The 13,334-nt window shown below is 39.1% G+C and overlaps 1 protein-coding gene across 4 annotated transcripts in view; it reads right to left on the bottom strand.

The window, feature by feature from the left end:
• Positions 1–10,725: 10,725 nt before the first annotated feature.
• LOC108717702 (dual specificity protein phosphatase 10) overlaps positions 10,726–13,334 on the bottom strand; it is a 31,271-nt gene continuing 28,662 nt past the window's right edge. For all 4 annotated transcript variants that reach the window (XM_041564244.1, XM_018264971.2, XM_041564246.1 and 1 more), the window contains one exon: positions 10,726–11,832. In XM_041564244.1, the coding sequence (XP_041420178.1) occupies positions 11,567–11,832 (266 nt within the window). In that variant the 3' untranslated portion in view covers positions 10,726–11,566. The remainder of the gene's footprint in view (positions 11,833–13,334) is intronic.

The following is a 13,334-nucleotide window of genomic DNA, read 5'->3' as shown; positions in this document are numbered from 1 at the left end:
AGGTGGGCCCCTCAGGTGGGTTGCCATGCTGAATTCTCACCTTGTACACCACTGGCTCTTAAAAGCAAGGGTGAACTGCTTTATTGTTGGAACTTGTTATAGCTAGGTTTCTTTTCACAGGTGGTACACAGTACATTCAACAGAAGTAAATACATAAATGTCTTGTGCCAATGCACAATGCCATTAATGGTCTAAGAGACAATATTCTCTACCCTATTAGACTGAATCCATACACTTGAAGGCAATGTCAGGGGTACTAACACTTCTGTTTTTGTTGATGGAGCCTCTGACTTCTCTACTTGCTAACCTAAGCCCGATTTCAAAAATAAGCAGGAATACACGCTAGCATTTAAACTAATACAACCTCTGAGTTCTCTCTTCCTTTACCGGGGCCTCCTCGTGCTTCAGGCCCCTGGCACCATCCTTCATAGAATGGACTTCAAAGAGACCTAAACAAGGCCACTCCTCACCTTTTATAGACTTGGGAAGACCACCTCATCAGTAGGGAATTGCCACCTGCCCCAAGGCAGGCATCCTCCAAGCCATACCTCTACAGACCAGTCCAAGAGCTAGGGAAATACCTGAAAAAAAAACAGCTGTTAACAAAGCTACAGTATCTTAATATATTTTATAAAAAACACAAAATCGAAAAACTCTCAACACTATTTAAGCCCTCTATATATCAACAATGCAATAGGCTATGAAAAGAAGTAACAGGCACAGGCAAAAATTATCATTGTGATTTATGGGCATATAATGAATCATCAGCAAACGAATTTGGTCAAATACCAATCTGAATGTGAAAATCTGAGAACAAATTCTTAGAAGATTAAAACTTACCTGTAACCATCACAGTCACGTGCAACTGCAACACTTTGCAATTGGTTTCTTCTGCAAGAAAGGAACATGACAAGAAGTCATTAACTATTATTTATAATAAATGAAGATGCCACATGTTTGTTTAATAACGTAAGACTTATATCAATGGTGCACTAGGATGACCTGTTACTTCTTCTGCAGTGTAAGGAAGGGTCTTCACAATAGAGATACTTCATTTAGTTTCATTATGTCCTTTTTATGTGCTGAAGACTGACACTGCACTACATACATTCGATGGGTTCTCCCCAGTGCTTTATAAAGGAGAAGCAATTCATCCACCTCCCTTGAATCTATGTATCTTTCAAAAAAGGATGTCTTGCAGGTCCTCATTGTTGCTGATTTGTATTGATGTTAAAACATATTTCACATAAAATATATTTTCAAAAATACTTCTAGTTCCTTTTCCAGCAATGGTGCACCAAACTAGGCAATCTCAAACTCATGGGGAGTAACTGGATATTGTTTCAGGCTGTTCTACTGCCAATAACATCCACCTTTGACCTTGGGCCTGGCCCAACAGGGGGTTCTGCCAGCTCTTACTGCACTAGAATACAGAGACTCCCTCAAGGGTGAGCATGGTAGCCAAATGTATAATTCATGGAAGGAGCCAATAAAGGACAGAGAAAAGCATAGTCAGACAGACAAGGTCAAAAACCAGGAAAAAAATCATGAAAAAGTTGAGAAAAGGAAACTGAGGAGGAAGAGACTGGGGGCAAACCCAGTAGATAAATACTAGGGGCATGACGAGGGCAGGGATCATGATTTAGGAATCAAAATACAGCAGTCAATATTTAAGGAACATTGCACCCTGGTTCAAGCAGACCTACAATGGGCAGTGAAAGAGCTCACAGCTAGAGGTTATATAGGGAGGCTGATGGTAAATTCAAAGCACATGTGGTTAGATTAATCTGAGCAGTCTACCTGAAAACTCAAGGATAACAAAGCATTGAACCAGAAACCCAGCTATCTGTTCATATAAATCAGAGTTATAGCACTCTACATAATAGTAAACTGGTCTACAGGTCTAGTGACCACTAATCCACATCTGTGATCATTCAAACTAGGACCTATGTATGTATGAAAAAGTTTAAGTTTTATATAAATGTGCCAATCAGAATAAATACCAATAAGCATGGTGGAGCAAACACTAACAACATTGGAACAAATTTATACAGCAAGAGGCAGTCCCTCTAAATTCACCACCATCGGGACTCTGTGGATACTACATAATGAATCATACACCAATAGGAAGCAAAATTCACCCCAACCCTTACTTGATTGGCTTAACGAACTGGATTAAAATAGGTTTTCCAAATACACGAGCAGAGTTCCGCACAGGAACTGAGAGAGGCTAACATTCAGAAAAGGAACTATATTTCTGGAGTACTTGGTTGTCGAGGTATAACAGCAAATTGTTCTGCATTAATTTCATCCCTATCAAACCTCACTCCTCCTCTAATTGTTTTCCCCAGGGGTTTAAAACTGTAAAACGTCCGGTGCAGTGTGAATGCGAACGTATATGCTACAATCGAGTAAAATTCCACTGTTGTAATTTTGTGCTGGAAATAAATAAATATTTTTAAAAAATCAGAATATACCACATTACAAGGTAATCATTAGATTTGAAGGAAGAGTCCATTGAAAAGTATGTTTGATTAGTATAAACATATGTCCCACTTTGCACTACTGGTCCGAACACACTGGGGCACATTTAGGGGCACATTTACAAAGCTCGAGTGAAGGATTCGAATAAAAAAAACTTCGAATTTCGAAGTGTTTTTTTGGCTACTTCGACCATCGAATGGGCTAGTTCGACCTTCGACTACGACTTCGACTATGAATCGAACGATTCGAACTAAAAATCGTTCGACTATTCGATCGTTCGATAATCGAAGTACTGTCTCTTTAAGAAAAACTTCGACCCCCTAGTTCGGCAGCTAAAAGCTACCGAACTCAATGTTAGCCTATGGGGAAGGTCCCCATAGGCTTGCCTATGTTTTTTTGATCGAAGGATATTCGTTCGATCGTTGTATTAAAATCCTTCGAATCGTTCGATTCGAAGGATTTAATTGTTCGATCGAACGAATAATCCTTCGATCGTTCGATCTAAGTATTAGCGCTAAATCGTTCGACTTCGATATTCGAAGTCGAACGATTTTAGTTCCTAGTCGAATATCGAGGGTTAATTAACCCTCGATATTCGACCCTTAGTAAATCTGCCCCTTACTATTGTTCGAATATCGAGGGTTAATTAACCCTCGATATTCGACCCTCGAAGTTAAATCCTTCGACTTCGAATATCGAAGTCGAAGGATTTAGCGCAATTCGTTTGATCGAACGATCGAAGGAATAATCGTTCGATCGAACAATTAAATCCTTTGAATCGAATGATTCAACGGATTTTAATCAATCGATGGAACGATTTTCCTTCGATCAGAAATTGGCTAGAAAGCCTATGGGGACCTTCCCCATAGGCTAACATTGATGCTCGGTAGGTTTTAGGTGGCGAAGTAGGTAGTCGAAGTTTTTTTTAAAGAGACAGTACTTCGACTATCGAATGGTCGAATAGTCGAACGATTTTTAGTTTGAATCGTTCGATTCAAAGTCTAAGTCGTAGTCGAAGGTTGAAGTTGCCAATTCTATGGTCGAAGTAGCCAAAAAAAAAATCTAAATTCGAAGTATTTTTTATTCTAATCCTTCACTCGAGCTAAGTAAATGGGCCCCACTGTGTGTAATAAATGATGCCAGCACTCTGGGTAATAAAACAGCAGTGTCAGTTTTATGGATGGAGCACAGTGTTCATAGAGACATATAAAATGCTATTGATTGTTTGTCTTTACCCTGAAGATATGAAAAAAGGAAATTACATATTTGTGTAAAATCCAAAAGTTATTTACCTTTTGTCTGTCCATGTGCTTTGACTTTTTATATTAATGAGATTTGGAGATCCATCGGTTTATTTTCCACTACAGTCTCACGGAACATGTCTGCTCATTGTAACCTGACATATATATATATATACAATGGAAAAAAAGGTCCAGGCATGTGAGCTCCTCTAAACAAAGCTACGGCCAAGGAAAGCATGGCTATAATTATCTTCCCCCATACGCTTTACTGCACAAGCCTTTTTGGGGCATAAAAATTATTTATTTGAGCATTTTACTTGGAGTATATGAAAACTGGAAAATATATGTAATGAATAATAAGGGGTTTACCCTTTGCTCTGGACATTTTAATATGCACAGAGCATTGCACTGTTCTGCAGGTTTCTTACACACAAATGGGGCTGCCATACTTCTTGCATCAGCTCAGCGCATACACTATTTGTGACTTTTAGAGGAATGTTTGTTATAGGGAATAGCACAGCAGACGTAAACAAAGCCACAGCAAATTTGCTTAAAAAAGGAGAACTATGTTTACAACTAAAACTATGAGGACTTGTGAGATTCATGGCTATATATCATGTTTATGAAAAAGGACATTCTCAGAGGCCACTGCCCATTCTGCAGATCTATTTCTGTTCTGTTTCCTCTCCACTAGAGGCAATGGAGCAAATTATTTTTCAGGCCCCCAAAATGTCTAGAGGTTAAAAAAGTATATGAATTAGGCCCTGATGGGGCCCTATACCTCCTAGGTTCCCCTGCAGCCACAGGATCTGCTTCTTCTGTAGTTATGCCTCTGACTAGAGGCTAGGGTTGCCACCTTTTATAAATTGTTTTACCGGCTGCTGGGGGCGGGGCCTCAAATGGGCAGGGTGTGACCTCAAAGGGGGTGGGGCGTGACATCAAAAAGGGGCGGGCCACGCTAGAAGAGGGGAAAAAAAACGGCCGGGTGGCAACCCTACTAGAGGCTTATACTCAATGCCCCTATTCTCTACTCGTACTAGCCTACAGCCTAGGGTTGCTACCTGTCCAGTTCCTGCCAGATTTTCCAAATAAGGAAAACCGGGCAGGATTCCCTTGATTCACACTGCGATCGGCCAATTGCCGATCTCTATGTCATAGCCCGCCCCCTGACATCACAACCACTCCCATCTATGTCACAGCATGGCCAGTCTCCGCGGTATAGAAAGGTGGCAACCCTACTACAGCCCCAAGCTTTCATTGCTCCACCAGTCTTACTATGGCTGCTAGTTTTGCCTTCTTTAAGGAGACGTACTCTCTGCCTCCAATTCTTCTCATACATTAGCTGCTTTGGGGGAAATTATAATGGACTTGGACTACAAATATCTTCTGTCCCCAATGGAATTGCTATTTAACTATCCACAACCTGTGTCTTTTATTTACCTGTCCACAATGATTTTCATCAAATCAGAGCTGATAGTAGAAAGGCAGGGGTCAGTTCAGTCCTTATCATTCCCTGCTGAGGACCATAATCTTTTCCAGTTGCTGGATGGGTTAATGACCAGGCTACGTTCTAAAATGGGGGGAGTGGAGGACTTTCAGTCCATCAGTGTAACACTCTATGAACTTAATAGACTGAATGAATAATTTTCTATTTGCTTCCAAGAGGAGAATGAAATGGTTATTATCTCCTGTCATCTACTGCTGATGGATGAAGTTAAAAATGCCTCCAGTGAAAATCTCCTGAAGAATTTTCATCTATTGCTTGTGCAATATTTAGAATAATAGTAGTATTTGGGTTTTTGTATTCAGGTGCATTTGTACGTTCACAAAAGATTAAGGGGGTAAAGATAGAAAACATGTCAATCATTATTCTTTAAGAAAAACCAATTCAATGATTCTGACAATTCAGCTTGTGTCCGTACTTTCATTGTACAGTCTCTACGACTGACTTAAGCTGCAATGATGAGTAGAACGACTTTAATTATTCAGGAAATATATCTATTTTTAGTCTTTCGCATGGAGGCTGAATTGATTTGCTGAGTTTAGATAGAATTTTACTCTTCTAAGAATGTGCAGAGCTTTGTCTTTATGTATAAAATACAAACTATTAACTAAAGGAAGAAATCATCAAGGCATCGCAAAAATGGACTTTGTTGCAGCTGGAAAAGGAGGCAGAGAATGATTGACTGCTTGTTACTGGTTAAATGAAGGAATGTTGGCCTGGAACATAGTATTTGTACCTGGATAGAGAACTGGCTAAAAGATAGACTACAAAGAGTGGAGGTAAATGGAACATTTTCTAATTGGCCCAGTGTTGTTAGTGGAGTACCGCAGGGCTCTGTACTAGGTCCCTTGCTTTTCAACTTGTTTATTAATGACCTGGAGGTGGACATTGAAAGTACTGTTTCTATTTTTGCAGATGATACTAAATTGTGCAGAACTATAGGTTCCATGCAGGATGCTGCCACTTTGCAGAGTGATTTGTCTAAACTGGAAAACTGGGCAGCAAACTGGAAAATGAGGTTCCATGTTGATAAATGCAGGTTATGCACTTTGGTAAAAATAATATAAATGCAAGTTATACACTAAATGGCAGTGTGTTGGGAGTTTCCTTAAATGAGAAGGATCTTGGGGTTTTTGTAGATAACAAGTTGTTTAATTCTGGGCAGTGTCATTCTGTGGCTACTAAAGCAAATAAAGTTCTGTCTTGTATAAAAAAGGGCATTAACTCAAGGGATGAAAACATAATTATGCCTCTTTATAGGTCCCTGGTAAGGCCTCATCTGGAGTATGGGGGCAGTTTGGGACTCCAGTCCTTAAGAGGGATATAAATAAGCTGGAGAGAGTGCAGAGACTAAGTGCAACTAAATTGGTTAGAGGGACAGAAGACTTAAATTATGAGGGTAGACTGTCAAGGTTGGGGTTGTTTTCTCTGGAAAAAAGGCGCTTGCGAGGGGACATGATAACACTTTACAAGTACATTAGAGGACATTATAGACAAATAGCAGGGGACCTTTTTACCCATAAAGTGGATCACCGTACCAGAAACAACCTCTTTATACTAGAAGAAAACAACTTTCATTTGAAGCAACGACAGTGAGGTTGTGGAATGCACTGCCGGGTGATGTTGTGATGCTGATTCAGTTAATGACTATAAGAATGGCTTGAATGATTTTTTGGACAGACATAATATCAAAGGCTATTGTGATACTAAACTCTATAGGTAGTATAGATATGGGTATATAGAATTTAAAAGTAGGGAGGAGTGTGTGTATGGATGCTGGGTGTTCATTTGGAGGGGTTGAACTTGATGGACTTTGTCTTTTTTCAACCCAATTTAACTATGTAACTATGTAACTCCAGCTGCAGGGACAAAGATCATGGAGCCAGATTTAAACAGATAAACTGGGATTCTATTTGGAGGATTATTTTGCAACAGCCACTGGTTCTGCAGAGTTGGAGAAAGTTTGTATTAAACAATACAAAAACTATAAAATCCACATTAGATTATTCTGATTATTAATCAGTCTTGCTGTATCAGCTTTTGGCAGATATTATTTGACTTGTGCTGTTTTGATCATTTATGACAATCCCTAAGCAGCCCATGTGCACAGTCTTGGTCTTGCATATCATAAGACAGTAGCACACAGTCGCAGCTGCACAATGCATTCCAAAGCAATTATAGTGGTGCAAGTGCACTGCACATTCCATTCTACCCAGAAAAGCAGATATAGAGTTGCACAACTGTGCCTACACTGGGGAGAACTATGTGTACATCGAAAGCTTTGAGGAAATGTTCTAGATACAGTGTGATATATATTTGTTAGATGATACTTATGATGGGACATTCACAGAGCCAATGTCCATCAGTTGATCTACTTATGTCTGTTTCCTGTCTATTAGGGACCTCACTTATGTAATTCTATGTGCCATGTGCTGTACTCCACCGTTGCCAGTCTACAGCCCCAAGCTTTCGCCAGTGTATGGCTACCAGTTTTGCCATCTTAAAGAAGACTTTGGGGCAAATATACTAAAGGGCGTAATGGCCATAGCTAACGAAAATTCGCCAGAAATGCAATCCGAAACGCTAATGAAGTTTTGCCCCTTTCACCAGTCGAATTTTTGCTCAGGCAAACAATCGTTACTCCATAAATTCAATTATGTGCGAGTTACCCCTTTCGCCAGAGTTTCCTTCTGATAAGATAAAGCTACATCCTCCTCAAACTTACACTTGAAAAAGGACCTTGGTGCCCGAAACATGTAGTGTGGACAAATAATAAAAATGTATCCTGCAGTTATTCTGCCTACAGTGTGTGATTCCCAAACTCTGGATATATATTGTTAATACAAGGAGGAGGCCAGGGACGGAGCCTCCAGGGAACCATTACAACTGAATACCAAAAAGTAAGGCTAATGTGTGTAAATCTTCTATTGGGATCCTCCTCAATCTTATGCCAGTGACATCATATCCTGTATGCCGAAAAGTTATAACAAAAAGAAAAAAATGCTAGCTTTTTTCATATTTTAAAGTGGGATTGTGTTTAAAAGTTGTATATGAGCGGCATGCCACATTTGTTTTAGGGTGGGCTCATGTCTAAGGCATTAGAGGATCTCTTTTGTCTTTATTTTGTCCATTTTTAATAATAAGTGGCCACTTCAAGCATTTGCAACATCACTAATAAAGACATATATATGACCTATATGTACCCGCCCTATTCAAATTGACCTAATCGCAAGTTTCTATAGGCAAAAATGAACGTTAGTGAAAGCTCACTATGAAGTGCTTGCACTGACGCCAGTGTTTGGCTGCTGAGAAGCAACTTCGTATTTAGTAAATTAGCGTTCCGAGGCATATTCTTTAGTGAATTTCCCCCATTATCTCTGCCTCCCATTGTTTTCTTGTAATTTTGGAGAAATTCCCCCAATACAAATGAGCAAGAAACAACAAACTCTGCCTTCCCTGACAATTGCTACTTAACTATCCACAATAAGTTTTCTTCTATTTAACCGCTCACAATGATTTTCATCAAATTAGAGTTGAAGGCAGGGGGTCATGACCAAACTGCTTTATAAATTGTGGGACGGAGGTCTTAAGTCCATTGGTGTAATATTATATGCACTCAATGAGTTGAATGAAAATAAAAACGATGGATACAATAAGTGAGAGGTTTTTAGAAAGAGGAATAATTGACGGAATAAATAAAGTAACAGGAAGGAAGACGAGATCCCTGTGCTTGTACCTTGTAACATGCACCCAGCTAATCCTAAAGTCCTCTTCTACTCATTTAAGGGGAGCATCAACCATCATAAGGGAGGGGTTAACATTAGTGGGGGGGGGGCTGTTTGAAGTTTGACCTTCTCAAATGTGCTTTGATAAAAGTGACATCCAGGATATTTTGATAAATCATGAAAAATGAAGGGAGTCATTTCACACTTGGTTCTTTCCTTGTAGCTTTTGTGCTTTTAATGGTCTAAACCTACAGTCCTTGTATTGAGTTGACTGATGAAATGAAGACAAAGTGGCTTTATTATGGCAGGTACATTATTATCTTCCTCCATTTGGTATAAGTAGAGCAACTGTGTCAAGAGCTGATCTCTGTGTTAGAATGGGGCATGTCTTGCCGTGTTAGGGAACAATATAGCTCTCATCTCACTTCATAGTGACCAGATTCAAGGTGATCAATGACTTCCTCTCCTCTCAAGGGCTTAGAGATCCAGTGCAAGAGTTCAAACCAGATTTTTCCCCATGGGGAACATTGTATAGATATCTCACTGTACATTTATAGTTTGTGTCTGCATATACAGTAGATACAGCCTTCCATTAAACAGTCTAAGCATGGTCCGTGCACTGTACAGTGATATTAGACTGTGTGACATTTTGTCATTGACATATGTTGCTCTAGCTGTAGCCTAAATACCCCATGGTTACATAGAAGCTTGCTTATATAAACTATAGCCATGGCTGTTGGCTCACATCTACTTAAGTTAACACTAGTGATGGACGAATTTGTTCTCCAGACGTGAATCCGCGGCAAATTCCCGCTATTCGCCGCCAGCGAATAAATTTGTGAAAACCGCCTCAAAAATTCGCCGGCATCAAAAAAAATGGACACCGGCAAATGTTTTGCAAATTTTTTGCCGTTTCGCAAATTTTACGGGAAATTCGCAAATTTTTCAGCCAAGCGAAAAGCCCCAAATTCGCCCATCACTTAACACAACCCATTTGTTATTACCTGCCTTAAGGAAGCAATACACAGACATATTTAAGTTGCAGATTCAGGTCCTTTAGACCGATTAGGCAATTTATTTGCCAGTGGATGTGGCCCTCCACTGGGCACCCCCAACAGATATCTGGCCAAAAATCTGGCAGATGTTGATTGGGAAGGTTTGATTTAAGTGTTTGGCCAACTTTACTATAATCAAGTTCACCTGTATTAGGGTAGTATTATCACAAATATCTTGGGTTGGCTGTCAGGGTCCCACCAATGAAATCTTCTACCTGGGCCCAGAGGTACTGTAAAGTGGCTCTGTCTCAGGGTTTAGATTCAGGAGAATAATATAATAATATATATATATATATATACAGTATATAGGCCAAGTTATACATAAAACAGAGATAATGTACCCTAGCATTGCCACCCATATGAAATCAACAGCACTTAAGATTTTTTCTGGTCAACTCATTGAAAGTTTAATTGGCTTTTCTGGGTCTGAAGATAATCCTAAACTGTATCTGTGCTATTAAACCAGTGGTTCTGGATACCTCCACCCATAATGCCTTAGTGAGCGTTAAACGTACATTTTGGGTATTAAGGCATTGCTGTGTATATGGCACGAGGCAAGGAAATACATTCATTCAGAAGGCTCTATGTTACATGACTTGCACATGAAGGGCTTTTTGACTCCTTTTAGGCCATCTCACCCTAACCAGGCTAGGTTCTCTGCTTACATAATCCTAAAGAATCCATAAGCAAACAAAAGGACACATCACAGACATTAACAAAATAACTTTTTTTTAAAACCAGTTTTATAGTCAAAAAGACATTTTACACAGATAACAGGAACACACCTATGTTCTTGTGCAAAAAATAGTTAAAATAAAACTTTTTTGTACATTCTGATATACATATTTAACAAGGTTTATGGCACCATAACCAGTTTCAATTTCAAAACAAAACAAAGAAATAATAATTGCTTTTGTTTGTACCTTATATTCTTGGTGCTATGCACATTATTTCCCACGTAATCATTCAAACCGCGCTAACAAATCTCACACGCAGAAATAAAAGTATTGCACAATAAGCCACTGAGGGCAAGTAATGGTCAACTTCCTTGCTGATGAATTACTTATCAACCCCCTTCCCCCCTCCCGAAAAAAGTATAACAGAGCACACCCGAGATAAAACAGTTTCCATATTAATATTATTTGAATATATTTCTGGTAAGGTCAGACATGAATGCTTTTTTTTCATTGCACTGGTACTTTGTTGTGTTACAGGCTCGTGCTTGTACTCTTGCCACCAAGTCTTTAGTAGCATAGCTTTCCACAGTCTATGAACCTGCACAGACTTCTTAATATAACATTGGCTTTGCTTTCCACAGAATTATTTGATCTGTTAAACCTCAAGGGCAGTTGCTAGCGCCAACCTTCCCTTCTGAGAAAAGAAAGCAATCCAAGAATAAAAAGTTCTTCTTCTTGATGTTCCTCAAACAGCTGTTTTTAGAACCGGCTCTTCTTCATCCACCTTCATTCCCTTAACATATTAAACCGATTCTATATAAACTGCTTCTCTTTAAAAAAAAACTTTGAAATATAGACTGCATATATATATTCTTTTCACCTAAACCACAGTCTCCACCCCAACAAGCTTTGGTGTTAGGATTCGAGGTGTAATTCCATTATTCAGGTCTTCCTCAAATTCCAGTAATTGCCCCATGAAGTTTAGATTTGGAGAAATTATTGGTCGCTTTCCTTTGACAAACTTGTAGGCATCAGTCATTGTCATTCGTGTGTGCTTCATCAGGTAAGCGATCACGATAGTGGCCGAACGGGAAACACCTGCTTGGCAATGGATGAGAAGAGCTTTTCCACACCGGTGGGCCTCCTCTGAAAAATACAAAGTACAAAGTGCAATATATGAGATGAAAACTCTCTTATCAACCAATTCCACTTAACAACATGATCTAGGCTGGTGTAAATATTTAATTCATCTTATTCTTGGGTGTTTTGATGCTGCATTTTGAGAGTAGGAAAAAACAAAGCAAGCAGCATGCCTGAGATCTCTTTTGGTCCCATAGCCGTACCTCATAGTCCCACAGATAAATATATATAGATTTTTTTTATAATTAAAAGTGGATTAACCTTTGTTGTCTTATGTCAATACTCAGATTTCAGCTTAAATGTACTATGTTCAAGGGAGTGGGAATTTGGAATCCCAGGTGCCTAGAGCAGTGCACAGCTGAGCTAGTCACACTTGCTGACTTAGTCAACAATGAGCAGCTGCATGACAGAAATTATTATATTATGTTTTATGGACATCCGTAGCCCAGGCCCAGCTGTTTCCATCTGTAATATGATACTTCCATACATATGTAGTATTAAAAAATAAATACAAAATGTGAAATAACGTTTTGATGAAGGTCATTCGTTTACCCTGAAATAAACTATGGATTTTAGCAAGATTGCCCATCAATTTGTTTTGGGTGGTGCAGTTGGACTAGTTTGGTTGTAGAACTTGAAGAAAAATATATAGAATATAAAATTTTGATGCAAAAATGCAATGGCCGTGTTCTTGATTTGTTTAAACCACTGATCTTATAGTAACATGATCAGAGTGTGTAAGGAAGGAGGACTATATATCACACAGCATTACATAACCATTGTAGAATAAGCAAATACATCAAACACGTGAGTAATTGAGATTACTGCATTATAGTTGGGGGTCTTGTGATATCCTGTGAGATATCAGCCATGATCGGCCTACATATTTTACTTTAAATGGATACTGTCATGGGAAAAAAATTTTTTTTCAAAATGAATCAATTAATAGTGCTGCTCCAGCAGAATTCTGCACTGAAATCCATTTCTCAAAAGAGCAAACAGATTTTTTAATATTCGATTTTGAAATCTGACATGGGGCTAGACATTTTGTCAATTTCCCAGCTGCCCCTGGTCATGTGACTTGTGCCTTCACTTTAGGAGAGAAATGCTTTCTGGCAGGCTGCTGTTTTTCCTTCTCAATGTAACTGAATGTGTCTCAGTGGGACATGGGTTTTTACTATTGAGTGTTGTTCTTAGATCTACCAGGCAGCTGTTATCTTGTGGTAGGGAGCGGTTATCTGGTTACCTTCCCATTGTTCTTTTGTTTGGCTGCTGGGGGGAAAAGGGAGGGGGTGATATCACTCCAACTTGCAGTACAGCAGTAAAGAGTGATTGAAGTTTATCAGAGCACAAGTCACATGACTTGGGGCAGCTGGGAAATCGACAATATGTCTAGCCCCATGTCAGATTTCAAAATTGAATATTAAAAAATCTGTTTGCTCTTTTGAGAAATGGATTTCAGTGCAGAATTCTGCTGGATCAGCACTATTAATTGATTCATTTTGAAA

This window comes from Xenopus laevis, chromosome 5S (assembly GCF_017654675.1).
Source record: "Xenopus laevis strain J_2021 chromosome 5S, Xenopus_laevis_v10.1, whole genome shotgun sequence".
NCBI classification, from domain to species: Eukaryota; Metazoa; Chordata; class Amphibia; order Anura; family Pipidae; genus Xenopus; species Xenopus laevis.
This window is presented reverse-complemented; position numbering and strand designations above follow the sequence as displayed.